This window comes from Sapajus apella, unplaced genomic scaffold (genome assembly GCF_009761245.1).
Source record: "Sapajus apella isolate SASKATOON/1434 unplaced genomic scaffold, GSC_monkey_1.0 scaffold71, whole genome shotgun sequence".
Lineage (NCBI taxonomy): Eukaryota > Metazoa > Chordata > Mammalia > Primates > Cebidae > Sapajus > Sapajus apella.
This window is the reverse complement of record NW_022437011.1, coordinates 1471210-1497847: the sequence shown is the minus strand read 5'-3', so window position 1 is coordinate 1497847 and position 26638 is coordinate 1471210. Positions and strand designations below refer to the sequence as shown.

General features: G+C 54.8%; 1 protein-coding gene across 1 annotated transcript; it reads left to right on the top strand.

The window, feature by feature from the left end:
* The first annotated feature begins 548 nt into the window (after nucleotides 1–548).
* Nucleotides 549–22184, top strand: SLC6A7 (solute carrier family 6 member 7). Its single transcript, XM_032250235.1, has 14 exons — nucleotides 549–959; nucleotides 5042–5225; nucleotides 7011–7142; nucleotides 7328–7562; nucleotides 9726–9864; nucleotides 11266–11400; nucleotides 12734–12837; nucleotides 12964–13088; nucleotides 14078–14190; nucleotides 14289–14420; nucleotides 14918–15017; nucleotides 15215–15315; nucleotides 15832–15999; nucleotides 20545–22184. Exons 1-14 carry the CDS (start codon nucleotides 927–929, stop codon nucleotides 20752–20754), a joined length of 1911 nt encoding a protein of 636 aa, XP_032106126.1. The 5' UTR covers nucleotides 549–926; the 3' UTR covers nucleotides 20755–22184.
* The last annotated feature ends 4454 nt before the right edge of the window (nucleotides 22185–26638 follow it).

Genomic DNA, 26638 nt, shown 5'->3' with positions numbered 1-26638 from the left:
CCCCATTTCACTTTCATCTTAAGGAAAGGAGGGGAGTTGATGACCACTACTAGCCTAAAGGTCCATGCAGCCTGACTCTGTCCCCGGTGTCACTCATTAGCCCTGTGACTTTGAGTAAGTAACTTAGCTTTCCTGTCCCTCAGCTTCCTCATCTGTAGAATGAGAGTAACAACACCTGCCTCTCCAGGTTGACAAAATAGGACATCTAGTTCAGGACCTTGCACATTTTAGGTGCTCAATAAATATTGATAGATTGAATAATTGGACTAATGGTGGCGTGGGCAACTCACAGTCAGTGAATAAATGTTAACTGAGCACTTAGTAAGTGCCAAGCCCTTTGTGCTAGATGTTTTCTGTGCTCCATCTTCCTGAATTCCTCACATTCCTGAAAGGGAGGTGAGATTCTCATCCCCTAAGGTCGCACAGCAAAGAAGACACAGCGGGGTGGGCTATCAGTGTCCAGACGCGTAGCTGGCCTCCCTCGTGGCCCAGCTGTGGAAAGGGAGTCCCAGAGAGGGCAGGTCACTTGCCCAAGGTCACGCAGGAGACCGAGGGTTTCCGTCGCGAACCCCCTCCCCATTCGCTCGGGGCCCTCCAATCCGCAGCTCTGCGTGCGGGGGCGCGCGCATCCCCCAGCCGTCCGTCCGTCAGCCGGTCTGTCTGGGTGTCTACGCGGGCGCAGCCGTGCACCCTTCCTTAGCCTCGGGCGCTGCGCAGGGACAGACAAGGCGTTCACAGCGCCCTGCCCGCACTCCACGACCGCAGCCGCCAGACGGCAGCGCCTGCGTCCGTGCCCGCCCCAGCCGGTGCGCGGGAGCCGCGGGGGCAAAGGCGCAGCGGCCGGCGGAACATCTTTTGCGCCCTAGCTCTCTGCACTCCGCTCCGGGGCAGCTGAGCTGCCAAGCCCCAGCCACCCGCCCTCCAAGATGAAGAAGCTCCAGGGAGCTCACCTCCGCAAGGTAAGGCACACGGGCGGGGCCGCGGGGGCGCACCTGGAGGAGGGCTGGAGAGACCCGCCCCCATCGAGGCCCCTGGGGAGGATCTGAGGGCGCACCCAAACCGGCTTCGGGCTCTGGGGAAGGCCAGGCTCAGCTGGATTACAGGGAAGGTCAGGGTCACCGTCTGCGCCCCACCTCTGCCCCCGCCATCTGGGGTTCTGGATGTAGTATGAGGGGAGCCCTGGTTCACTGGGCCAGGCCTGTGAACAGGTGTGTGCAGCCCTGGGAGGCGCGGGGTGGGGTTTGCCGAGGCCAGGCGCCCACCTCCCCCTAGTCCCAATTCCACCCTAATGCTCCCCGCCAGGGGCTGATTGCCGGGTGTGAGGGGTGTTGGAATACCTGAGCGTTGGGCTGGACTCATTTGAGCGTGGGGAGGTGGGGGTATGGACCTGGCGGTCATCCACACTGAAGCAGGCTCCCAGAGCCTGCGGGAGGACTCTCCTTTTTCCTGCCTGCTCCTCCCCTGCCGGCACCTGCTCCCTCACCTGCTCCCTCTCCGCCCCCTGGGCTTTCCTGCTGAGACCCCAGGCTGCCCCTCAGCAGGGCTGGAGGGAGGCAACCACAGGGAGGATATGGGGAATGAAGATTGAAGCTGGGATAGGAGAGCAGCCATGGGCCCAGACCTCAGGCTCTTCCCACCTCACCTGGTGGGGTTGGACCTCTCAGCCAAGAGGTCATCGTGTGGGGAGGGGGAATATTGGGGGAAGCTTTCTGGCTTGTGCCCGTCCTAACCAAGGAGTCAGATCTCCTGAGTACTATTTCTGCAGCTCCCACTTGCCTGGTGACTTTGGACAAGTTCATTCTCTAACCTGAACGTCGAAGTCAGCACCAAAGCGGGCCCCATTGGGTGTGTGAGGGGTGGGGAAGAATGCTAAAGAGCTGGTAGATGTGAGAAGACTGTTTTCAGGGGCTGGTGTTCTCAACCTCCCTACAAACACACACACAAACTCACACACACACACATACACACACACACTCACACATTCATTCAAGTTCTCTGCTCTCGGGCAGCTGGGCTTGGAATCACTGCGGTGTGGTTTTTTTAATTCGCTGACATCACTGACTTCTTGGGACCATTTGTGGGTCTCCTGGGTCCTGTTTCCATTCCTTTCCACTCTCCTTCTCTTCCCTCTCTGCCCTCCCTCCCCACAAGAAGCCCTGTCCCTCTCTGCCACAGGGCCACACATTAGGTAAATAGCCATGTTTTGCTCAGCGCTTGCTGGGTGCTGGGCTGGAGGGTTAGCAAGCTTTATCTCATTAATACTCCAACACTTCTGGGGGCTAGGTCTTAGTAGTCCCACTTTATAAATAAGGCAACTGAGGCCCAGGGGGGTAAGAATGACTGCTCACCTGCAGGCAGGCTAAGCCACCTAGAACCAGCAGGGCGGAGCGTTGGTTCTAGGTTGCCACCTCCTCTCAGGGTCCTCTCCCTTGGTCTCAAGCAGCGGGCAGGGAAGGAGAAAATGCCAGGTTTCAGCAAAGGAGCAGCAGTGCTCAGAGATGAGCACTGGACTTGGAGTCAGGGCATCTAGGTCCAAGTGTTAGAGCAAGACTTTAACTAGCTGTTTGACCTTGGGCTTATCTCTTCTCCCTGAAACTCGGTTTCCTAATCTGCACAATGATGAAGTTGGACTCCAGATTCCTAATGTCTCTCTCTGTCCTTAAGAGCCTTGCCTTGGGCAGTCTTGAGTCTCCCAGCCCCTGCTGTGGGTCCCTAAAGGTGAGCATGCAGGTCTGACAAACTCAGGTGTGTGTTCCTGTGTGCCCCTGGGGTATCGAGTGGGAGACTCCGGAGTGGGAACCTCACACCCGGGCAGGAGTATGAAGCAACTCATTCAGCTTCCAGCCCTGCCCCAGCTATTTGATTGTTTTCTTCCGTCTCCCAGCCAGTCCCATCCTCCCTGTGCCAGCCTCCTGGGATTCACCCCATGGTGGGGTTGGGGACTCCAGTTGGGCTCCTGATTGGCTCAGCTTTAGAGGACCCCATCTCCTGCCCCTGAAGCAGAAGCAGGCTTCCCTCTGATTGGGGGAGGAGGGGGACGAGCTGGCAGCATCCTGCTCTTGGAACTCATGTCACCATGGAAACAGAGAACCGGGACCGCTCCGTGAGCATGGAAAGGGCAGTTTCTCTGGAGGGATCAGAGGAGCCTCATTACCGGGACCTCCTGCTAACTAGCCTGAATGGTGCTGGGGGCGGGGTGAGGTCTCAGGGTGACAGGCCTGCTCACCACCCAACGCCAGGACCAGTGTCAACTGGCTGCCACCTCATCCCTCCCAGAGCTTACCTGGAAGCGAGAGGTTCCTGGAGGCTGATGCTCACCCAGCTGGAGAGGCAGCCTCAGGGAAAGGGGCATCGGAGGGGAGGGGTGGGTTTCATGTAAGTCTGGGATCTGCCACTCCTGTCATCTCAGCATGTCCATGATCACAGCTAAAGAACTGCCGGGCATGTATTTGTTTCAACCCTTGCAGCCTACTTACTTTAAAAACAGCTCTTCATGCTCTGTCATTGTCACCGTCACCCATCTTAGTGCCTGGCTGTCCCTGTCACCACGGCCCCTGTGGCCAATAGTCAGCTTCAGGCAAAATCACCACTGTGGTCACCATCACTGAGGGTTTCTGAAGGAAGAATGCCCCATGGATCTCCCACTCACTTTGAAGCATGAAAGGAGACCTTAGGGACAGCTGGCCTCTACTCCCCTCTGTCCATGCGTCTCTCCTCCAGGGACAGCAAGATTATGACTTTCTGAGACAGATCACGCTTAAGTACCTTCTTCCTGCTCATGAGCCAACATTCATAAAATTCACCCAGACAAGGCCGGGCGCGGTGGCTCAAGCCTGTAATGCCAGCACTTTGGGAGGCCGAGGCGGGTGGATCACGAGGTCAAGAGATCGAGACCATCCTGGTCAACATGGTGAAACCCCGTCTCTACTAAAAATACAAAAAATTAGCTGGGCATGGTGGTGTGTGCCTGTAATCCCAGCTACTCAGGAGGCTGAGGCAGGAGAATTGCCTGAACCCAGGAGGCAGAGGTTGCGGTGAGCCGCATTGCACTCCAGCCTGGGTAACAAGAGCGAGACTCCGTCTCAAAAAAAAAAAAAAAAAAAAAAAAAAATTCACCCAGACCTCAGGCTCTCCCGCCTTGCCTGGGGAGGTTGGACCTCCCAACCAAGCTGTCAGTGTGTGGGGAGGGGGAGTACTGGGGGAAGCTTTCTGGCTGAAAAGTACCAGTCCTAACCAAGGAGTCAGATCTTCTTGGTTCTCAGTAGGCCCCCTTTGAGCCACGGAGCATATGTGGACTCCCTCCCTCAAGGGAGTCCCAGGTCCCTCCAAGTCCTCTCCTTTCCACGCTGAGGGCTCCCGGCTTCTTCCCGTTGTCCTATAACCTCTTTTCCTCCAGTCTGGCCACCTGCCCTTTGGACATGCTCCATATCATCTGCATCTTTCTTAAAATACAGTGCCCGGAACGGAGTAGCCAAACTCCAGCACTGGTGGGTGAGGAGACCTGGCTTTCGCATCAGGAAGCCTTGGGCTGCAGACCTAGCTCTTCCACTCACCAATCTGCTAGAGACCTTGGGTATGTCATGACGCCTCTTGGAGCCTCAGTTTTCCTTATGGTAAAAATGGAGCTTAGATGAGTATTCGGCTCAAAGGGTTGTTCTGAGAATGACATCAGATGAGTGAGATGTCCAGCACAGTAGGCACATAAAAGTGCTCAATACACAGTAACTCTTACTAAGATCATCCTCATCCTCATCAAAATAGAACCATCCCTTGATTTGACCTCTGTGTTAGCCAAACTGAGGTCAGGGTAGCTTTGTTACTGTCTACGTACCCTGCTGGCTCTGTAAGTTTGTGGTCACCTAACATTCTGAGCCTCTCCTTCATAAGAGTGGGTTAGTCCAATTGAGAGCGCTTGATTATCTGGACTGATAGAGAGTGTCTTTAAATTTAGTCCTGTTCAAGTCAAGAGTTTTGTCTTGAGGTCGCATTTCTAGCCTGGCCTCAGTGTTCTCCCGGCCTCTTTGGTCTCTCTCATTGGCAGCCCGTCAGGCCAGACCTGCTGATGACCCCCAGTGACCAGGGTGATGTTGACCTGGACGTGGACTTTGCTGCAGACAGGGGGAACTGGACTGGCAAGCTGGACTTCCTGCTGTCCTGCATTGGCTACTGTGTGGGCCTGGGGAACGTCTGGCGCTTCCCCTATCGAGCCTACACCAACGGAGGAGGTATGGGCCTGAGGTCCTGTCGGGGGTGTCTGGGGTGATGGGCCAAGGCCCTGGGGTAGAGTGAGCTTTTTGGTGGCCTCAGCCACTGTCTCCTAGGCGACCTTGGGCAGAATTCATTGAAAGCGGTTTATAGTAACCTAGGGCTGGGAGGAGGGAGTTCACCCCGTCTTGTCCTTCATATCACCCAGGCCCTTCCTTCCTCCCTCTCATCCCCGGGAAGGGTACCCACATGGTTCCCTCTCTAAGGCTGGTCACACCTGCACGGTGAGCGGAGGGATCTGCCTCTGCTTTGTGATGAAAAGCTGTATCTGCCTGCCGATGATCACTGCGCTTTCAGTGCTCTCCCCACCCCCTCCTCCCCCACCTCCTCCTGAGCCATGCTCCATCAATCATTCCCTCTCCTGAGTCTCCAATCTTTCCTCCTCTTTTGCTTCCTTCCATTCAGGCTGCAAACACAAAGTCTCTCCCATCTTAAACAAATTTCCTTTTGTCCCTGCTTCTCCATCAAGTGACTGTTCCAAGTCTCATTAGCAAAAGCTAAGGCTGAGCGCTTACCACCTGTCAGGCCCTGGGCTTGGTGCTTTCTGCACCCATCTCATTTACCCCCAGTGATGACCCTACTGGGTGGGCACCATGGATCTGATGAGGTAGCTGGAACTTGAAGAGACCAATGTCCTTGCCCAAGGTCACAGGGTGGCAGAGCCAACATTCCAACCCAGGACTACCTCCTCCCCAGCCAGTGGATTCTCACCAATACTCTGTACCTCCTCCTGTCTCTAGCAAACTCTTGAAGGAAGCATATATTGAGAAAGTGAGAGAAATCCAAATAAAGCCAGACGAAGCAAAGGATCAGTTTACCTGACTAGGCTGTGTGTGACTAGAGCTAGCCTCTGAAGCTCCAGGACCTGGATGCTACCCCTGGTGTCTCTCGGCAAGCCCTCTCCCCACGTCCCTACTCTTCCTCTCTGTGCGCTGGCCTAATTTTGTCCGGAGACAGGCTTCCTCCCTGCAGTGGGTGGGGACAGGCCTCTCGGGGAGGTGGCCACAGACAACTCTGTAATCACTTCATCCTCAAATGGGCTTAGCAACCCGAGAGCTTTGCAGAACTGCTCTGTCTGAATGAATCTGTACAGAATTGCAGGGAAGGTCTCTCAGGGCCTGGCTTTGGCTAGATGCCCACTGGGGAAGGTGGAGAGGGTGATGAACTCCCTCCTCCCAGCCCCAGGTTACTATAAATCACTTCCAACTTATTCTGCCCAAGGTCGCCGAGGAGGGGGTTGGTCGATGTGACTGGCAACCCTTCTAGAGCCATATGGTGGTGGGCAGTTCTCTAAAGAAGGGACTGCCAATATGAGAATCAAAGGGGAAGGGCTGTTGGGCCCACGGAACCACAGGTGGAAGTCACAAGTGTCTGAGGCGGCATGGTGGGGAGGGGCAGGCAGATAGAATGGAGCCAGATTCTGAAGGGTGCTGGTTTCTGTACTGAGGAACCTGCACTTTCTTCAGTAGAAAATTCACACATTCTCTCCCTCATTCATTCATTCACTCCCTCAGCAGGCGTTTCTCAGTGTCTGCTCTGAGCCCAGCACTGTTCTGGGCACTGGGGCTCCAGAGGTGAGTAAATCCCTGCCGGCCACTCTGGCCCTCCGCAGTCTGGTGTAGAAGAGAAGAGAAGTGTCCCATCAGGTGTGGGGGGGGTCTGCAGGCCAGGGGAGGGGCTGGCTAGAGGTGGGCTTTTGTGGGGGCTGCCCCCAAGACGCTTGCTGACCACCCCGCTCCCGGCAGGCGCCTTCCTCGTGCCCTACTTCCTCATGCTGGCCATCTGTGGCATCCCCCTCTTCTTCCTGGAGCTCTCTCTGGGCCAGTTCTCCAGCCTAGGGCCCCTGGCCGTCTGGAAAATCAGCCCCCTCTTCAAAGGTGAGGCCTCAGGGAGGGAAGGGGCTCCGGGTCTGGGGGAGGCAGGGAGGTGGTCCCCAGAACCCCCGCAAGCTCCAGGCAGAGAGGGAAGTGAAACCCAGAAAGCTGCCAGCTCCCTGGAGGCCACCCCACCCGGCTGACAGAGGGCGTGGCCTGGGCAGCCCAGCAGCCTCTCCCCACACCAGGCGCCGGCGCAGCCATGCTGCTCATCGTGGGCCTGGTGGCCGTCTACTACAACATGATCATCGCCTACGTGCTCTTCTACCTCTTCGCCTCCCTCACCAGCGATCTGCCCTGGGAGCACTGTGGCAACTGGTGGAACACAGAGCTCTGCCTGGAGCACAGAGGCTCCAAGGACGGCAATGGGGCCCTGCCCCTCAACCTCACCTACACCGTCAGCCCCAGCGAGGAGTACTGGAGGTCAGGCAGCTGCTGCCCCCGCAGCACCTGAGGGGACCCTGCGCCACTGAGGGTAGCCAGAGGGCATTCCCAGGGGGCTCAGCGTGCACCGCCAAATGAGCCAGATTCTGAAGGGTGAGCTGATCTTGGCGGTGCATGCGGAGCACATGTGCTGGTGGCAGGTGGACCCTGGCTTTTAATCCCAGCTCTCCACCTGACCAGCTGTGTGACCGTAAACAATTTATTTGATTTCTGTTGCTTTATCTGTAGCGTGGGGGCAAGAATACTAGGTATCGCAGAAAGGTTGCCGTGAGGATTAAAGGAAAGGAAGCATATCTAAATAAATTGTGCAGTCCAGTCTGGTGCTGGACTGGATAGTAAATGCTCAATAAATACTAGCTGAGAATGATGGTGATGATGATGACAAAACGAATAGTAACATTTGGAGCCTCAGTTTCTTCCTCTGTAACAGGGGCTGGTAACAGTACCTGCTTCATAAGATGTTATCCAGTCATTTATCCACTCATTCATTTTTTTGTTTTTTGAGACAAGAGTCTTGCTCTGTCACCCAGGCTGGAGTGCAGTGGTGCAATCTCGGCTCACTGCAACCTCCACCTCCTGGGTTCAAGCAATTCTCCTGCCTCAGCCTCCTGAGTAGCTGGGACTACAGGTGCACACAGCCATGCCCAGCTAATTTTTGTATTTTTAGTAGAGATGGGGTTTCACCATGTTGGCCAGGATTGTCTCAATCTCTTGACCACATGATCCATCTGCCTCGGCCTCCCAAAGTGCTGGGGTTACAGGTGTGAGCCACCACTCCCAGCCCATTCATTTTTTACTAAATATTTATTGAGCAACTGCTATATCATAGGTAAATCACTTAGCATAAGGCCAAGACCATACATAGTAAGGACCATCTCAGACTCATCTAACAGAGATAGAACTGTAATAAAGGATCGTCATCAGAATTAAACAACATAGTGCAGGTGAAATCATTATCACAGTGCCAGGCACATGGTGGGTCCTGCTGGGAATGGCATGTGTCAGAAACACGTTGCACTCACCAGCCTATCCCAATGCCCCACTTTATGGTCAAGAAAACAAAACCTTGTCACTGCATTCTGCATTGCAAAAAAAAAAAAAAGAAAGCCCAGAGGTTTGCTCAATATTGCTCAGTAGTTAGTGACAGAGGGAGTACTGACACTAAGGACTCCTGATTCCTGATCCTGTTCTGGAACATTCTAGAATGTTTCAGAAAACACAGACCCTATATCCCCATCCCGTCACCTACAAAGGACTGCTGTTAGGAGATTTCTCCCAGATAGGCTCCGTGTCTTGAAAGACTTTGGTCTTTAACTTGCATGTAATACACACAGTTCATTCATTTGTCCACTTCAAGTCCATTTGAAGTGTCCACACTTGCTGAAGAGTTTATCGGACCAGTGGGAAAGGATTGGCCTGAGTTTGCAGCTTAAAGCCAAAGGATTTGATGCAGTCACCAGCAGTTGCCAGGGCTCTCCATGGCCATGTCATAGCCCACTGCATGGGTCAGCATACAGGCAGGAGGCAGCTAGATTGTCAGAGGGCTTCACTGAAGGGAGTTTAGTGAAGGGACTTTTCAGAGGGTCACAGAAGCCACAGGGAAAAATGAAGCATCAGTGACTAGCAACAGGGAGAGCTGTCACCACCCCTGAACCTAAGAGACAAATGGGAGGGAACCAGGAGAGAATCAGAGCCTTGGAAAAGAGGCTGTCCAAAGAGCACAGTCATGGCCAGGCCCCGGATGGTGTGTGTGTGTGTGTGTGTGTGTGTGTGTGTGTATTGTACACATGTATATGCAAATACCCAGACCCCTCATTCCTCCCCCCACTCCAATTTCCCACTGTTGCCTTCCATCAGCCAAACCCACACAGAAGCTGAAGAAGAAGGAAGAAGAGGAAGGCTGGTCTTGAACTCCTGTCCTCAAGAGATCTTCCTTCCTCAGCCTCTCAAAGCTGAGGAAGGGGTAAGGTCTGGTGAGGCCAGCCTCCTGGGCCAGAGTTGGTAGGAGAAGGATGAAGAGGGACCAAGAGTGTGTCAAGTGGAGAAGAGCAGTAGGGCCTTGTGGGCTGGACATGGCTTGACTCCATGTCTGTGGAGCCTGGTGGGGTGACCAGGGGACACTGAGAACTTTGTCTTCCACAGCCGCTATGTCCTCCACATCCAAGGCAGCCAGGGCATCGGCAGCCCTGGGGAGATCCGCTGGAACCTCTGCCTCTGCCTGCTGCTGGCCTGGGTCATCGTGTTCCTCTGTATCCTCAAGGGTGTGAAGTCTTCGGGCAAGGTGAAGCCTTGTGAGGGGCTGGATGGGGTGAGGGCTTCCTGGAGAAGGCAGGGCATGGACTGAGCATAAGAAGATGTTGAGACTTGAGCCAGGAAGAGGGGAAGGGAGAGAGCATGGGGACTGGGGGATGAGTGCTGGCTGAACAGAGACGTGGAGTTGAGGACGCACCAGGGCTCAGCTGCTTTGCTAGACTGGAAGCTCACCATGGCAGGGTCTACATTCAGATGTATCCTGACCCCGTGCTTGGCATTTTGAATGAGCTCAGCAGGAGTTTGTTGAACGCTTGGAGTACGAGTACATGAGTCAGGCTCTTTGAGATGCAGGTGACCAGAACCCAATTATCACACTCAGTTGGAAAGTCTAGAGGGTGTGTTTCAGGTGCAACTGAGTTCAGGGGGTTCAATTAGCATCATCAGGAAGCTGGTTCGCTGGGTCTCTCAGTAATGCTTCCTTCCAGCTTGGCTTCCTTCTGAGGCTTCATTCTTCGTGAGGTCACCCTAGCAGCTCTAAGCGTACATCTAAGCTTGGTAAAGAGTTGTCTTTCCCCAGTTTGCAAATATCCCAGAACTGAGTCTCATTGGATGAGCAGGGCTGTGCATCCATCCCTGAATTAATCCCTGTGGCTGGGAGGATGGAGTGCTCTGCTTGGCTGGGCATGGGTCACATATCCACTCCTGGAGCTGGGAATGGAGTCAGCTCCATGGTGGGAAAGTCAGGGGACTGTTATCTGAAAAAGGCAAACTTGAGACTGGAAGACAAAACCAAGGATGTCTACTTTAGGTGATGGAGGGGTGGACAGGATAATAAAGCCATTTTGAAAAAACTCAGAGAACTTCAGGATGGTGTGCCCTATCATTGATAAATCAGAACTTGTCTCCTCTGCAAGGTGCAGATGATATGAGTATGGTTTACGAGGAACGGAGCCATTCAAGACAAAAAAGACAGGGTAGAAACCTTATAGAAAGAGAGGGGAGCTTATGGTCAAAGCCAAGGCAGTGAGGCTGTTGAGACCTGATGGTGTTTGCTGAAGGGGTGGCTGGAGGTTTGGGAAGAGGAGAGAGGGCAGAGTGAGTTTGGGAATGTCGAATGTCTGAGGATGATGCATAGTGGGTTTGCAGGGGCAGGGACTGGACACGGGGAGGAGGAGGCTTTTATAACCAACAATGGCGGCCTGGACCAGGGGCTGCAGTGGAGATGGCCCTGGGAAGCAAGGTGATGGTGCTTTGCTGTTGCTGGGTGTGTGAAGGGAAGAGGGAGCGAAAGAGAAGCCTCATGGATGGAGGCCGGTTCCTGGCTTGGGCTACCCAATGTCTGGGGGGCAAGTGCCACTGATGAATTTATAGGGAGTGGCACAGAGAGAAGGTCCCTGATACCATTGGCTCCTCACATACTATCTCTCAGGTGGTGTATTTCACGGCCACGTTCCCCTACCTCATCCTGCTCATGCTGCTGGTCCGCGGAGTCACCCTCCCAGGGGCCTGGAAGGGCATCCAGTTCTATCTCACCCCCCAGTTCCATCATCTGTTGTCTTCCAAGGTGAGCCCCTCAGGGTGGGGGGCAGGTGGGGGTCAGGCCTGAGCTGGAGAGTGGAAAGAGGGCTCCCTGGGACACCCCAGTACCAGGCACTCTGCTCAGCCCTTCTTGTGTCTTTTTATGATTTATTTTTCTATTTTTAAATTGACAGGTAAAATGTTACGTATTTATCATGTACAGCCTGATGTTTTGAAGCATATGTACTTGGGGGAACTGTGAAATCCAGCTAATTAGCATATGCATGATCTCACATAATTATCATTTTTGTGGTGAGGACACTTAACATCCACTCTTTTAGCATTCTCCAAGAATACGCTGTAGTGTCACCAGCTGCATGTCATACTTCATTTATTATCCTTAACAATCCTGCAAACACTAGCCTCCTCATTTTACAGAGGGTTAAACTGAGTCTGGAAAGTGTTTAATAAGCTTAAGGTCATACAGCTAGGGGATCGCAGAACAGGGATCCCAGCCCAGATCTGTGTGACTGTACAACGCAAGGCGGGCATTAGCGATGGTACTGACAACCAAGGTTAGCATGTATTGACCGATGACTGCCTGGCCGTGCCTGAGTGTTTTGCATGCATGTAGTGATTTAATCCTTGCTCCTCCCATGAAGTAGGTACTATTCACATCCCCTCATTACAGATGGGGATCCTGCAGTTTAAAGGGGTGGCCTGGCTTGCCCGGGCTGCACAGCTAGAAAGTGGTGAAGCTGGGGTCCAAATCCAGGTCCCAGGACTCCAGAAAGAAAGCAAAGGGGTTGTGCAGGCTTATGGCCAATACAGATCCCCTGAACGCTTTCCATTAGGCTCTACAGGTATTGATCGACTTACCACCTATGCAACTTACGACCATTCGACTTTAGGACCACAATCGCTAGCCACGACTGCTCTGCATCTGACAGGGCAAACGTTGCCCAGCTGGGCGTACGACAGTGCGGACCAGCTTCCGGAAGCACTACCATCTCCGTGTGCACCATTTCAACTGTACATATAGCCTACGCAACTTACGACCAAATCGTGTTACGACCGGTCTGCCAGTCCCAATCGTGGTCGTTAAATTGAGCACTAGCTGTATGTCCTTCAGAACTGGATTGAGCTTAGAGAACATCTTCTAAATCCTGGGTGGGAAACTGAGGCCTGCAGAGGGGAAGGGACTTGCTCACATCCCACCGTGTAAGTGTTGGGGCAGGCTTTGTTCGTGGTCCATGTCACTTGTGAGTGAGGCTCGTGACCATGCCATCCCTGGACCTGTCACACCGTCATCATTCACCACCTTCCTTCTCTGTTCTTGACCCTCCACATACCCTCCCTTTCCATCCTCCCCGGCACAGGTATGGATTGAAGCTGCTCTTCAGATCTTCTATTCCCTGGGTGTGGGCTTCGGGGGGCTCCTCACCTTTGCCTCCTACAACACGTTTCACCAGAACATCTATAGGTCAGTGCCCCACAGCCTCCCAGACCCGGGGTCCAAAGCAGGGAGGAGAGTGGCTGGCCAGGGAGGGCCTCACAGGCTGAAGGGAAGGCCCACTCACCTGGCCCACACCTGGACTTCTTCTGGTAGAGACACTTTCATCGTCACCCTGGGCAACGCCATCACCAGCATCCTGGCTGGCTTTGCCATCTTCTCCGTGCTGGGCTACATGTCTCAAGAGCTGGGCGTGCCTGTGGACCAAGTAGCCAAAGCAGGTGGGCAGGCTGCCAGGCCTCGGTGGGGTGAGCGTGTGTGTCGGGCAGAGCTGGGGCTGGGCTGCTGGACCAGCAAGATTGTGGAGGGGGGCCAGGCACGGTGGCTCATGCTTGTAATCCCAGCACTTTGGGAGGCTGAGATGGGCAGATCACTTGAGGTCAGGAGTTCAAGACCAGCCTGGTCAACATGGTGAATCCCCATCATATTAAAAATTCAAAAACTAGCCAGGCATGGTAGTGCATGCCTGTAATCCCAGCTACTCAGGAGGCTGAGGCAGGAGAATCACTTTAACTCGGGTGGTGGAGGTTGCAATGAGCTAAGATTGGGTCACTGCACTCCAGCCTAGGCAACAGAGCAAGACTCCGTCTCAAAATAAAAAAGATTGTGAATGGGTATGTCGCATGTGTGCACATATGCACACATGTACATGCAAAGGAACGTGTCCTAGCTGGTCTCTGGCGGTCCATGTGCAAGGGGCTGGGTGAGCAAATGAGTGTGCATTAGCCCACGTCTGGAGGTAAATGATTTTCTGTGCAAGATTGTCCTGTTTTGTGCCTTGGTTGTACAAATAAGTTATATTGTGTGTTGAGGTGTCTATGTGCAAGTGAAAAGGGTAAGAATGATCTTGTGAATCACGGTGTCTTGTGCCAGTGGATGCATGTAAGTGTGTGTGTTAGTGGGATTATTTGTACCAATAATTGTGCACATATCTTTATTTCAATGAGGTTTTATATTGGGGTCTTGTATTTGTTTATACATGTACTAATTAACTGATTGATTCTATCAGCCTATGTTTATTGAGCACCTACAATGTGCTGGCCTCTGTCCTGGGAGTTAAGGAAGTGTCAGGGGGTGCATTTAAGTGATCATCTCTGGGTTAGGCTAAGCAAGCTGCCCAAATGGGTGTAAGTGGCCGTGTGTGTCTGAGTGTACATATGGGAGCCCACCGCATGCCCCAAGCTGCTGACCCCGTGTGCCCTTGGCCCAGGCCCTGGCCTGGCCTTTGTCGTTTACCCACAGGCCATGACCATGCTGCCTCTGTCGCCCTTCTGGTCTTTCCTCTTCTTCTTCATGCTTCTGACTCTCGGCCTGGACAGCCAGGTGAGCCTCATCTATGGCAGCAGGTACTGTGTGTGCGTGTGCGTGTGTGTGTGTGTGAGGGGTAGAACTGTGACCCCCAACCCCTCCTCTCTCCCCAGTTTGCTTTTCTGGAGACCATTGTGACAGCTGTGACGGATGAGTTCCCGTACTACCTGCGGCCTAAGAAGGCGGTGTTCTCAGGGCTCATCTGCGTGGCCATGTACCTGATGGGGCTGATCCTCACCACTGACGTGAGTGGCGCTGCAGGGAGGATGGCAGGTGGGCGGGACAAGGGCAGATGCCTGTGACAAGATCTCTGGCCCGGCAGAGCAGTCGCTGGGCCACCTCTGTCTTCCTCTTTTCGAGGACCCTAGACTCTCCCGGTCCCTATCTCCCAAGGGAGGCAACTTGGCCTTGTGACCCAGAGTCCTGGCTTTGGAAACTTAGTCTGCAAGATCTGGGTTCAAACTTCACTCCTGCACTTGCTGAGGGGGCTTCAGGATAAATGACTTCCCCTCCCTGAGCCTGTTTTTCCTCGTTGGTGAAAGGAGGTTTCTATAATAGACGGCTGTCATGGGACTCAGATAAGACGAGGCCTAGAAGGGCTGAGCTGGCAGCCAGCTGTCGCCCTGTCATCTTGTGTTCCCAGCCAGCATGGCTGCTTCCTGCTCACTTCTTGCCAAGCGAAGGGGCTGCAGCAGAGAGCGAGGCCCTGGGAGGGGACACGAGAGCTGTGCTTGCATTTTAGGGGGGCATGTACTGGCTGGTCCTTCTGGATGACTACAGCGCCAGCTTCGGGCTGATGGTGGTGGTGATTACCACATGCCTCGCCGTGACGCGGGTGTATGGTGAGAAGGGCCATGGGAAGCGGAGTGGAGGATCTCTGCAGTGGGAGAACGGGCGTCTACCCTGGGGCCCCCCCAGTACCTGGGTCCCTGGTCCTCAGGGCCAGGGTTTCCAGTGGGGGCAGTTGGGGTAGAAGAGGGGCTGCTGGCGCATATGGGGCCTGCGGGTGGGGCCATTCCTCCTCCCCTCCCCTGTGCAGGCATTCAGAGGTTCTGCCGAGACATCCACATGATGCTGGGCTTCAAGCCGGGCCTCTACTTCAGGGCCTGCTGGCTGTTCCTGTCCCCAGCCACGCTCTTGGTAACTGCAGCGGGCGGGAGGGTGGCTGGGTGGGGCCCCAGAACGGAGAGCAGGAGTCCTCTCTGCACATTGAGTCCGGTAGGGCCACCGGGGCCCACAGTGAAGGGCTGTGGGGTGATTACCAGGACCCTAGTCCATCCCCTCCCCCGATGCCCCCAGCTTCTGTAGCTGTGCTGGGCGTGGCCCTCGTCCCATTGGTTAAATGGGTGGGTCTTTCCTGAGCCCCAGGGCCTCAGGATTGGAGCCTTTAGGCTGTGCTTTCTGTCTTGGGGCTGGAGCAGCTCAGGGATTGGGGTGCTTCAGAACTGGGCTGCTGCGGGTCTTGGTGTTGGGTCTAGCTCAAGCCTTGCAAAGGCTCCAGCGATGGACCACTCCAGTTCTGGTACAGTTTAGGATCCTGGGTAGCTCTGGGCTGGACTGTCTCAGGCCTTGGGCTGGCACTGGGCTGGGCTACCTTGGGCCCTAAGGTATTTTCGAGAAAAGCCCGCAGTGATGCTGGGAGTCCCCGTCCTGCAGGCCCTGCTGGTGTATAGCATCGTCAAGTACCAGCCCTCGGAGTACGGCAGCTACCGCTTCCCACCCTGGGCTGAGCTGCTGGGTATCCTGATGGGCCTGCTGTCCTGCCTCATGATCCCAGCTGGCATGCTGGTGGCTGTGCTCCGGGAAGAGGGCTCACTCTGGGAGGTGAGTCTGCCCACCCTGCCCACTGTCAACCTTCCTGACCTGTGGTCTGATGCTGGGTCCCCCTGCTGGAACAGAAAACACCTGCACCCACACCTTATCCAGCTTCTTTTTTTTTTTTTTTTTTTTTCCATTTATTTATTTTATTGCATTTTAGGTTTTGGGGTACATGTGAAGAACATGCAAAATTGTTGCATAGGTACACACGTGGCAGTGTGATTTGCTGCCTTCCTCTCCATCACCTACATCTGGCATTTCTCCCAATCCAGCTTCTTTTAGCCTAAGGAGACTCACCTGGGCTGAGGCAGATTCAGGGGCTGGAGTCCTGCCCTGTGGCACTTTGTACCACGTGACACCTTGGGGGAGGGGCTGGCACAACCCAAAGACCACTGTTCACCAGGGACCAGCCCCAGGTCCCACCATGGGTTGGGTTGGGGGATCGGGTCTTGAACTCAGGTCACCAGCCCAGAGCTTGCTTCTGGAACTCAGGGTCAAATGACGACAGTGAGGGACCCCAGAGGGCAGGCTGTCACCCTTCTCCTGTGCCCAGGAGTCCTGTTGTGTCCCACTGGTGGCCCGGGATAGATGATGGTGTGAGTCCTGCCCATGCCTAGGGTTCTGGGGAGTGACTCAGATAAACATATAGAGTGCACTCGTTTGCCATGGGGTCTGAGGCCTTGGAAGAGGGGAGTAGTGACCTTTGCGGGCCAGCAGAAGTGGTGTGGTCTGACTCACTGCGCCCTCTCAACACGGAGCCCTGCACTTTTGCAGCCCCTGGTGTGGCGTCCTCGGGTGGCAAGAGGCCGTCATCATGAATGCAGCTTGAGTGAACCCGATGGACAGCATCCAGAGAGAGCATGGAGGCACCCACAACACACACACACCCCACCAGAAGTGCGCGGGAGCCAGCTAGTACTGGTTCATGAGAGCTAACCCTTAAATATTCAGGAATGCGTGAGCTAGGCGTTAAACCATTGGTAGCTAGAAATTGGCAAGGGTGGAGATGTTTACATCACAGAAAATGGCTACAAAGCGGGCCTCCCCTGCGCCCGCTTTCTGCTTACCAGCCCATTACTGCCTCCTCCGCTTCCCCCACATAGCTCTCATCCCTCAGCTGCCCCCGCTACAAGGCTCCACTTGCAGGGGTTGCTCAGAGGCAGAAGTGGTTTATGCCTCCCCCACCCTGCTGCCAGACCACTGACAAAGCCCAAAGTCTAGCCTCTGTGCTGCCTCCAATTGCTGTGTGACTTGGGGCAACCTCCTTCCCCTCTCCGAACCTCAGGAGCTGCACCTCTGCTCCTTGCTTGAGAGCCAGGGTACCTGCAAAGGGAAGAAAGACAGGGGAGTTGCTCAGGGTGGAGGCTCCAGCTCCTAGGAAGCTCACGTCCCCCAAGCCTTGCTAATGAGCCACTGGGAATGCTGGGCTCCCCAGCAGTCACCACTGCCTTGCTGCCCTGCTCCCTGTCCCACAGCCAGGTGGAAGAGGCATGTTTTGGGGACTCAAGAGGAGTGGTGAGCACTGCGGAGGAGGCATTCCCCAGCTCAGGAGTGCCAGCTTCAGAGGCCAAGGCTTCCAGCACTCACCCTAGGATCAGAATCCTGCCTGTGCCATTTGCCAGCCTTGTGGCCCTAAGCAAGTTACTGCACTGCCCTGAACCTCAGCGTCTCTGGCTTTATTTTTATTGTATTTATTCATTTTTTTTGAGAGAGTCTTGCTCTGTCACCCAGGCCGGAGTGCAGTACAGTGGAGACAGTGAGCATAGTATCCAATAGGTGGTATTTTTTTTTTTTTGTCATTTTTTGTTTGCTTTTGGAGACAATTTCACTCTGGCACCCAGGCTGGAGTGCAGTGGCACCATCTTGGCTCACTGCAACCTCCACCTCGGGTTCAAGTGATTCTCCTGCCTCAGCCTCCCAAGTAGCTGGGGTTATAGATGCCCACCACCACGCCCAGCTAATTTCTATATTTTTAGTAGAGGTGGGGTTTTGCCATGTTGGCCAGCTTGATCTCGAACTCCTGGCCTCAAGTGATCCGCCCACCTCGCCCTCCCAAAGTGCTGGGATTAAGTCTCTCTGTCTTTAAAGTGGAGACAGTGATACCTACTTTTAGGGCTGCTATGAGAAGAAATGGAGCTTATCAGTATAGTCTGCATTGTGAAAGGCAGAAAAGCAAAATACTGTAAAGGTTCAGGATGCGGTCAGGATGGGTTCAAATCCCCGAGCCACCACTTCCCACCTGTGTGACCTTGGCCGACTTAACTGATCTCTCTGACCTTTAACATTCAGATAATAACAGTGCGGGCAGATGGTAAAAGTAGAGATACCCCTCTCATCAGGACACTGTAAAGATTAAATTAGCCAGTGCCCAGCACAGAGCTGGAGTGCAGTGGGTGCTCAGTTTTACACCAGGGTTCTCACAGGGAGTGATTTTGCCCTTGGGGGACATTTGGCAATGTCTGGAGACATTGTTGGTTGTCATGGAGGGGAGAGGGGCACAAGGGGGGGTGCTCCTGTCTTCCAGTGGACAGAGTTGAGGGACGCTGCTGAACAGGACAGCCCCACAACAGAGAATTCTCCAGACCAAAATGTCGGGGCACTCAGGTAGAATAACTTTGGTCTGAGCACCCCAGTTTTCAGCTGGAAACAAATCGAAGTCCTTGTTCTCAGGGAGCTTATATTTTAGCGTGAGAGATAGGCAATAAACAAATATACAAAGGTAATTTTTGCACTTAAAAAAAAAAAAAAAGAGGCCGGGCGCGGTGGCTCAAGCCTGTAATCCCAGCACTTTGGGAGGCAGAGGCGGGTGGATCACGAGGTCAAGAGATCGAGACCATCCTAGTCAACATGGTGAAACCCTGTCTCTACTAAAAATACAAAAAATTAGCTGGGCATGGTGGCGTGTGCCTGTAATCCCAGCTACTCAGGAGGCTGAGGCAGGAGAATTGCCTGAACCCAGGAGGCGGAGGTTGCGGTGAGCCGAGATCGCGCCATTGCACTCCAGCCTGGGTAACAAGAGCGAAACTCCGTCTCAAAAAAAAAAAAAGAAGTTCTCTGAGGCCAGGTGCAGTGGCTCACACTTGTAATCCCAGCACTTTGGGAGGCTGAGGTGGGTGGATCACAAGATTAGGAGTTCCAGATCAGCCTGACCAACATGGTGAAACCCTGTCTCTACTAAAACTACAAAAATTAGCTGGGTGTGTTGGCGCATGCCTGTAATCCCACCTACTCAGGAGGCTGAGGCAGAAGAATTGCTTGAATCTGAGAAACGGAGGCAGAGGTTGTAGTGAGCAGAGATCACGCCACTGCACTCCAACCTGGGCAACAGAGCAAGACTCTGTCTAAAAAATAAGAAGAAGAAAAATACAGAAATAAATGAAGAATGGTGCTTTGGCCAGGATGGTCAGAGAAGACCACTCTGAGGAGGTGACAGACCTGACTAAACTGACAGGGTGATCCATGCAGGTATCTAGGGTGAGAGCATTCCAGGCAGAAAGGCAACATGTGCAAAGGCCCTGGGGCAGGGGGCTGGCACGTTTGAGAACACATGGAGGCCAGTGCTGCGGCTGGAGCAGAGGGGGTGGAGAGAACTGGTGGAGCTGATATCAGGTGGTAGACAGGGCCCAGGAGCTGGAGGCCCTGGTGCACACTTTGGATTTCATTCCCAGTGAGATGAGCAGCCATTGGCAGGTTTCTGAGCAGTGGGGTAGCATGCTCTCAACACATCTTCCTAAGTATCACTGCGCTGTGAGTACCGAGCTGTGGCAGACCCCGGGTGAGGGCATCACACATGGTGTCTTTCTTAGAACCTGCCCAGTGGGCTGCCCACATGTTAACTGCCTCGTTTCTTTAAGGACACAGGGGCTCTCTCTTCTCCCTGGCAGGGCAGGCAGAGGGCTTTGGGAATGTGGTTGAGGGAGAAGCAACTCTGTAATCTCTAGGCTTAGTCATCATCTTAGTCAGCATCCTCCATCCATGGAAACTGGGGCTCCACGAGGGAAAGGTCAGAGGCAGAAGGAGGCAGGTCGGGGCTGGAAGGAACTAGGAAAGCCAGCTGCAAGCCCACCTCAGTTCTCCCGGTTCACGGCTCTTTTCCAAAAACCCCCAGCTCCTTAAGACAGCATTTAAGGGAAGCCTCCTGGATAGGCATTCAGACGCTCAGAGGAGGGGCCTGCCGCATAATTATAGCAACAGCCGCCACTTCCCAGGCCTAACTGTTCCCAGCACCCTGCTAAGTGCGTCATCTCAGTGCCCTCACAACAACCCTATGACGGGGACCGGGATTCCCAAGTTACAGATCAAGAAGCAGAGCACCAAAAGCCAAGCGGCATTGCCAAGAGCCGTCCGGCTTGAAGTAGTAGAGCAGGATTCTCACCCGAGCAGGTGGATCCCTCCTCTGGGGGGGACGTCATAATGCCCCCTCCCCCAGGGTGCTGTGGCCAGGACTCACCAGGTGATGTGGTCAGGTCTTTGCTGGGTGCCTGGCCACAGCGAACCCTCCACCAGCGCTGCCTGTTTCCTGTTTTCACTGCTGTCGTTGCTTTGCTGCAGCGGCTCCAACAGGCCAGCCGGCCGGCCATGGACTGGGGGCCATCGCTGGAGGAGAACCGGACGGGCATGTATGTGGCCACACTGGCTGGGAGCCAGTCACCGAAGCCTCTGATGGTGCACATGCGCAAGTACGGGGGCATCACCAGCTTTGAGAACACCGCCATCGAGGTGGACCATGAGATTGCAGAGGAGGAGGAGTCCATGATGTGAGGGAGGAGGCAGGTGGGCAGGAGGCCCTGCCCAGGACCTCACAGTCCCGTCTTAGAAGCCTGCAAACGCCAGCTGTGCCCTCTGGGATTCTGAGAGGCTGTGGGAGGTTGCCATAGGGATGCCAGTCCCCCAGTGGAAGTCCCTCCTGCAGCCTCTGCCTCTCCTGAAACCTCTGACAACCCCCTACACGCACACAGACATACTCAGATCCATCAAAGCTGAGAATGATCCAGCTCAGCCCTACTTTGCAGATGGACATCCTGAGACCAGGAGGGGAGGGACTTGCCCCAGGTCACGTGGGAGAGGGGACTTGACCCCACACCTCCTGACCAGCCAGTTCCCTTTCCCATGGGGCAGCTGGCACCACCTTCTCATCTCTATTCAGGGCCTACACTCCTCCTTTTTTGGGGGGAGCCTGTCCCCACACACCTCAGCACAACCAGAATCTTGAGCTGGGCAGGGAGGGTCAGAGCCACAGAGGTTCTCAATGCTCCGAGGCCCTGGGGATCAAGGGTCAGTGAGTTAGGTGGGGAGAAAGATCCCTCAGGGCTCCTGTGTGCAGACCTCCTGAAGGAGGTGGGAGCTCAGGGCCCTGGAGGATGGGGAAGGTTTGCAGAGAGAGGAAGAGGGCAGGGTGGGGAGGAGCTCTGGGCCGGAGGATGCTGAGCTGCCTGGGCAGAGACCGAGAGGGTTGGAGACACTGGTTTTACCAGCTTACAGGAGGGTTCAAGCCAGAAGGAAAACTAACAGGGGGAGCCAGGGCTGATGGGTGGGCAGGGATTTGCATGATGAAGAATATCATTCCGGGTCTATGCAGGGGGGATCGGAGGGGACAGGGTGGAGTGGGGAGGCCTGTGGAAAGTGGGAAAGAGGTGCTGGTGGCCTGAGCCAGGGTGTTGGGGCTGCAGGTGGGGAAAGGAGGCCCCAGCACTTCAAAGAAGGCCACCCCTTCACCCACTGGACCCCAAGCTGCACAGGCTGGGGAGGTAGGAAGGGTCACTGTCAGGGCCCAGGGCCCCTCTCTTCCCATCTGCCTTGTCCTGGCGGTCTTCAGTGTCTCCTCCAGTTCCAGGAGCCACAGGGAAGCTGGCCTTGGTTATTGGTGACAGGACAACCATGAGACTAGGAAGCAGCTCACACACGTGGCTGGCTGGTCCCAAGGTCACCCACCCTGCTCCAGGACATGGGTCCTGGGCCCAGCGTTGGGTAGAGCCAGAGGGCACAGGGTAGCCCTTGGTACCGTGGGTCCCTCAGGGAGGAGGGTGGGTGCAGAAATGCCTCAGCATGGCTCATGCACACAGCATTCTCCCTCCTGCGGGACAGGGCTTCCCCATGCAAGTGTGGCCAGCCTCTGTGCCTGTTTCCCGCTGCGTCCCCCCATCCCCTTGTGTTCTGTTGGCTTATTGTTAATAAAATGAGGCCATGCTCCTTACCCTGTCTTGTTACTGCTGAGAGCCATGAGGTGGGCAGCACAGGGTCCCCAGCTCCCACTGGACGGGGAGGAAACAGGCTCTCCTGGCTTCTGCCCTGGCTCTGACCTTCCCCTATGGCAGTGGGGGGCGGGGGTGGGTGGGGCTCAGAAAGGAAGACAACTCCAGGCCCTTAGAGACTACTAAGGTTCTCTGTTATGCAGACAGATAAACTGAGGCCCATGGAGGGAAGGAGACTTGCTCAAGGTCACCGAGTCAAACCAGGCAGAGCCTGGGGCAGCGAGGGCCGGCAAAGCAGACCCCGTGAGCATTCTCCTTACCCAGGCCCGCCGCCTTCTTCCCCCTCCCACTCCTCAGCCCTGCCAGCAGGTGAAGGCTGGAGCTGAAGACCAGGACTAGGAGGAGCCAAGAGTTTCCCAGGCCGGAAGAATCTCCGGGTTCCACCCACCCCCTCCTGGCAGGGCCTTGTCATATAAAAGAGCCCCAGGGCCTTTCAAATGCGAGGCGCAGGTGTTTGCAAAGGCTTTGATTGGGGGTGGAAAGGAAGGGCGGCTGCATATTTCAGATATTAATAAATTTCCCCTAACAAAGGCCCAGACCCCCCTCCCACTCCTCTTTGTTTGGGGCTCTGGGTGGGGGGAAAGAGATGAATTTGCTAATTTGCAAAGCGTGTGAGAATGGCCTTCGGAATTCAGGTGCTTCTTCCCACGGGGCAGGCTCCATCCAGCCCTGGTGGCAGCGCCCCGGTCCTGAGCTTTCTCTGCGTGCTCTGTCTGGGGAGGCACGGGCATGGGGCCATGGACGTTCGAATATTCCTCACCAGGCTCTCAGCTGCGGCCAGGTGTCCTGGAGTCAGGAATGGAGCATCTTGGGAGTCCAGGCTTCCCTTCTCCGCAGATTCCAAGTGTGAGGTTGGAGGGTTCTAGGAGTCGTGGGTCCCACCAGCTTCACTTCCTCCTGCCCCCCAACCCCTGCGCCACTCTTGCCACTGGGCCTGCGGTCCCCGTCCTGCCCGCCTGGCCCAGTCTCCCAGTTTCTCCTGCTTTTTCTATTTCCCCTGCTCTCAGACAGCTTTTCCTGCCACCCCACCTTCTCCTCCCTCCGTTGGCAGCAACATCTCCCAACTGCCCTGTCCTGATCCCCGTATTGACTTTCGGTATCCCTGGCTCAGAACTGCCACCAGCCTGAACCTGATTACAGTGGAAGCTGACTGGGGAACAGGGAGCCCACAGCTCAGAGGAAACAGCCCTGTCTGGATTAGGATCCCAGCCTGCTATCCCTGAATACCCTACCCACATGCCTAGAGGGCCAGTCGGGAACCTGGGTGAGGAAAGCTGTTGGTTTGAGCTGGAGAATATATGCAACAGACCCTCGGCAAGTGCTGCAGAGACAAGAGGGAGTGGTGAGGACTGTGGCGAACTAGAGAAGAAAGCACACCTAGCTTAAGAGGGAAGCCACCTCTCAGAAGTGCGGGCCCAGGCTGCCAGATCTCCAGGCTTTTTAAGGGCAGCTGGAAATCTGGATTTTTTTGTGAGCAATGTCCCAATGTGCAATGTGAATGACTGATTTAGAAGTTGTAAGAGGCCAGGCATGGTGACTCACACCTGTAATCCCAGCACTTTGGGAGGCCCAGGGGGGCGGATCACTGACGTCAGGTGTTCGAGACCAGCCTGACCAACATGGAGAGACCCCGTCTCTACTAAAAATACAAAATTAGCCAGGAGTGGTGGCTCATGCCTGTAATCCCAGCTACTCAGGAGGCTGAGGCAGAAGTGTTGACTGAACCCGGGAGGCTGAAGTTGTGGTGAGCCAAGATCGCCCCATTGCACTCCAGCCTGGGCAACAAAAAGCAAAACTCCCTCTCAAAAAAAAAAAAATTGTAAGCACGGCTCAATTAGGGCCTCCTGTCAGCCTCTCTGCATCGGATTACTCTGCAATTTCAGGGGATGAGCAGCCCAGAGGGGTTGCCCAGGTCCCACAGGGAGAATGTTCTGGAGCTGAGGTCAGGCCCCAGGGCTCTCCACCCTCACAGCCCTCTACTTCCTGTCTCGTCTGATCTGTGTGACTGTGGACCCCTGAACTTGGGAGGCTGGTGTGGCGCCTTGAGAGGCATCATAGGTGCCTGGCTGGAGTGTGGGGTAAGGTGCCCCGAGGCCCTTCCTTCCTGTTCTGGGGCTTGTCAGAGGGTGCCCTTGGGCACCAGGAAATGCTAAGATGAGGAGCCTGGCCACCTGCAGCCACAGCCAACATGTGTTCTCTGCGGCAGGGAAGGAGGGAAAGCAGTGGAGGGGCAGGGGCTCCTCCACACACCATTAGGTAAGCCATATTCCTGAGGCCAAGTGAGGGCCAACAGGCTCCAGGGGTCACACTGGTTACCTGAGTGTTTGGTCCTCAGTGGCCCCTGAGCCCTATGTTCCCTTCCATCACCCCAGCCCAGCCCGTGCTCCCATTGTACCCTGAGCAGGCCCAGGCTGTCCTGCCTTCCAACCCTGGCTTAGGCAGTGCCTTCTGCCCTGAGCCAGTGTCTTCCCACCCACCCATTGGGATCCTAGCCATCCTTTAAGTCCCTCCTAAATCTGCCTTCCCCTGTAAGCCTTCCTCAATTCCCCAACCAGATGTGGACACCTAGAATCTTCAGGGGGTCTGATTCAGCCCTGCGTCTGGTGAGTCCTGACAGCGCAGCCCTGCCTGCCCAGAGCGCTCGCATCCCTTTGAGACAATGCATTTTGTTTCCATATAGTGAAGACTCTTATGTCATGCTCCTTGGACCCCAGAGCACTTTGGGGTTGCAGCAGGGCTTGGTGCAGAAGACAGCCTGCTCAGCCACACTGACCTGGATTCATTCCCAGCCCTGCCCCTCCCTGGCTGTGTGGTCTTGGGGAAGTCACTTAGCCTCTCTAAGCTCTCATTTTTTTTTTTTTTTTTTTTTTTTTTGAGACAGAGTTTCCCTCTTGTTGCCCAGGCTGGAGTGCAATGGTGCGATCTCGGCTCACCGCAACCTCCGCCTCCTGGGTTCAGGCAATTCTCCTGCCTCAGCCTCCCGAGTAGCTGGGATTACAGGCACGCACCACCATGCCCAGCTAATGTTTTGTAGTTTTAGTAGAGACGGGGTTTCACCATGTTGACCAGGATGGTCTCGATCTCTTGACCTCGTGATCCACCCGCCTTGGCCTCCCAAAGTGCTGGGATTACAGGCGTGAGCCACCGCGCCCGGCAGCTCTCATTCTTTTACCTGTAAAATGTGGGTAATGACAACTCCTGCCTCGTAGCAGCATCACCCAGGGGCTTGGTGGGCGTGTGATACAGTTGTTGACTAGAGGAACACATTTGTGTCTACCACCTCTGCCCCACTACCAACTCCTCCAGGACAGAGATTGGACTCTCATCTCCCAGTCGCCCCAGTGACTCCGCAAGGCTAGTTCATGGCTTTGCACCACGAAGCATCAAACTGAACACAGTTCTTTGGTTCTTTGGTGGCTCTGGGGATATCCAGCAAAGGGTTAAGACAGCCGCAGTCCCCTCTGAATTCCTCGTGACCCTTAGTTGCTGAGCCCCAGGGTCTGCGGTGGACAGGCTCCTCCAGACTCATTTTTTGCTGGTGGCTCATGGAAAGTTTGGTTCTCTGAGCTCCAGACCACTCCCTCCAGGGCCTGAGTCCTCGCTGAAGCTGGTCCTGCCCTTGAAGGGTGTCCAGGGCCGCCTGCCCATCCTTGGATCCTCAGCCAGCGTTCCCCCCTGCTCAGTCTCCGCCTGACTTCCTGCCCCCTTGGCCTTCTCCCCTAGGACAGAGCAGCAGCCCGCCTCCTCTGGCCATGGGGAGGCCTCCGCTCAGCACCCCCATTCAGAATCACTTTTTGTTTCAGGAAAGAAAGACTTTTCCTGCTCAAGTCCATAGGCTCTGTGAGCAGCAACCCTGGAAAATTGCAGCCAAGGAGCCAGGTTCTGTAATCCAGGGAGCTGGCGCCTGTAATCCCAGCTACTCAGGAGGCTGAGGTCATAGGACCATCTGAGGCCAAGAGTTCAACACTAGCTTGAACAATGTGCCAAGATCTCATCTCTACCAAAAAAATTTTTTTAAATAGCCAGCCTTAGTGGTCTGTGCCTATAGTCTCAGCTACTCTGGAGGCTGAGGCAGGAGGATTGTTTTTTGTTCTGTAGAGGGTTTTTGAGACAGGCTTTCCTTCTGTCATCCAGGCTGGAGTGCAGTGGCGCAATCACAGCTCACTGCAGCCTCAACCTCCCAGGCTCAAGCAATCCTTCCACCTCAGTCTCCCTAGGAGCTAGGATCACAGGTGCACACCACCACGCCCAGCTACTTTTTATTATTAAATATTATTATTATTATTATTTTGTAGAGACAGGGTCTCACTTTGTTGCCGAGGCTGGTCAGGAACTCCTGGGCTCAAGCAATCATCCTGTCTCAGCCTCCAAAGTGCTAGGATTACAGGTTTAAG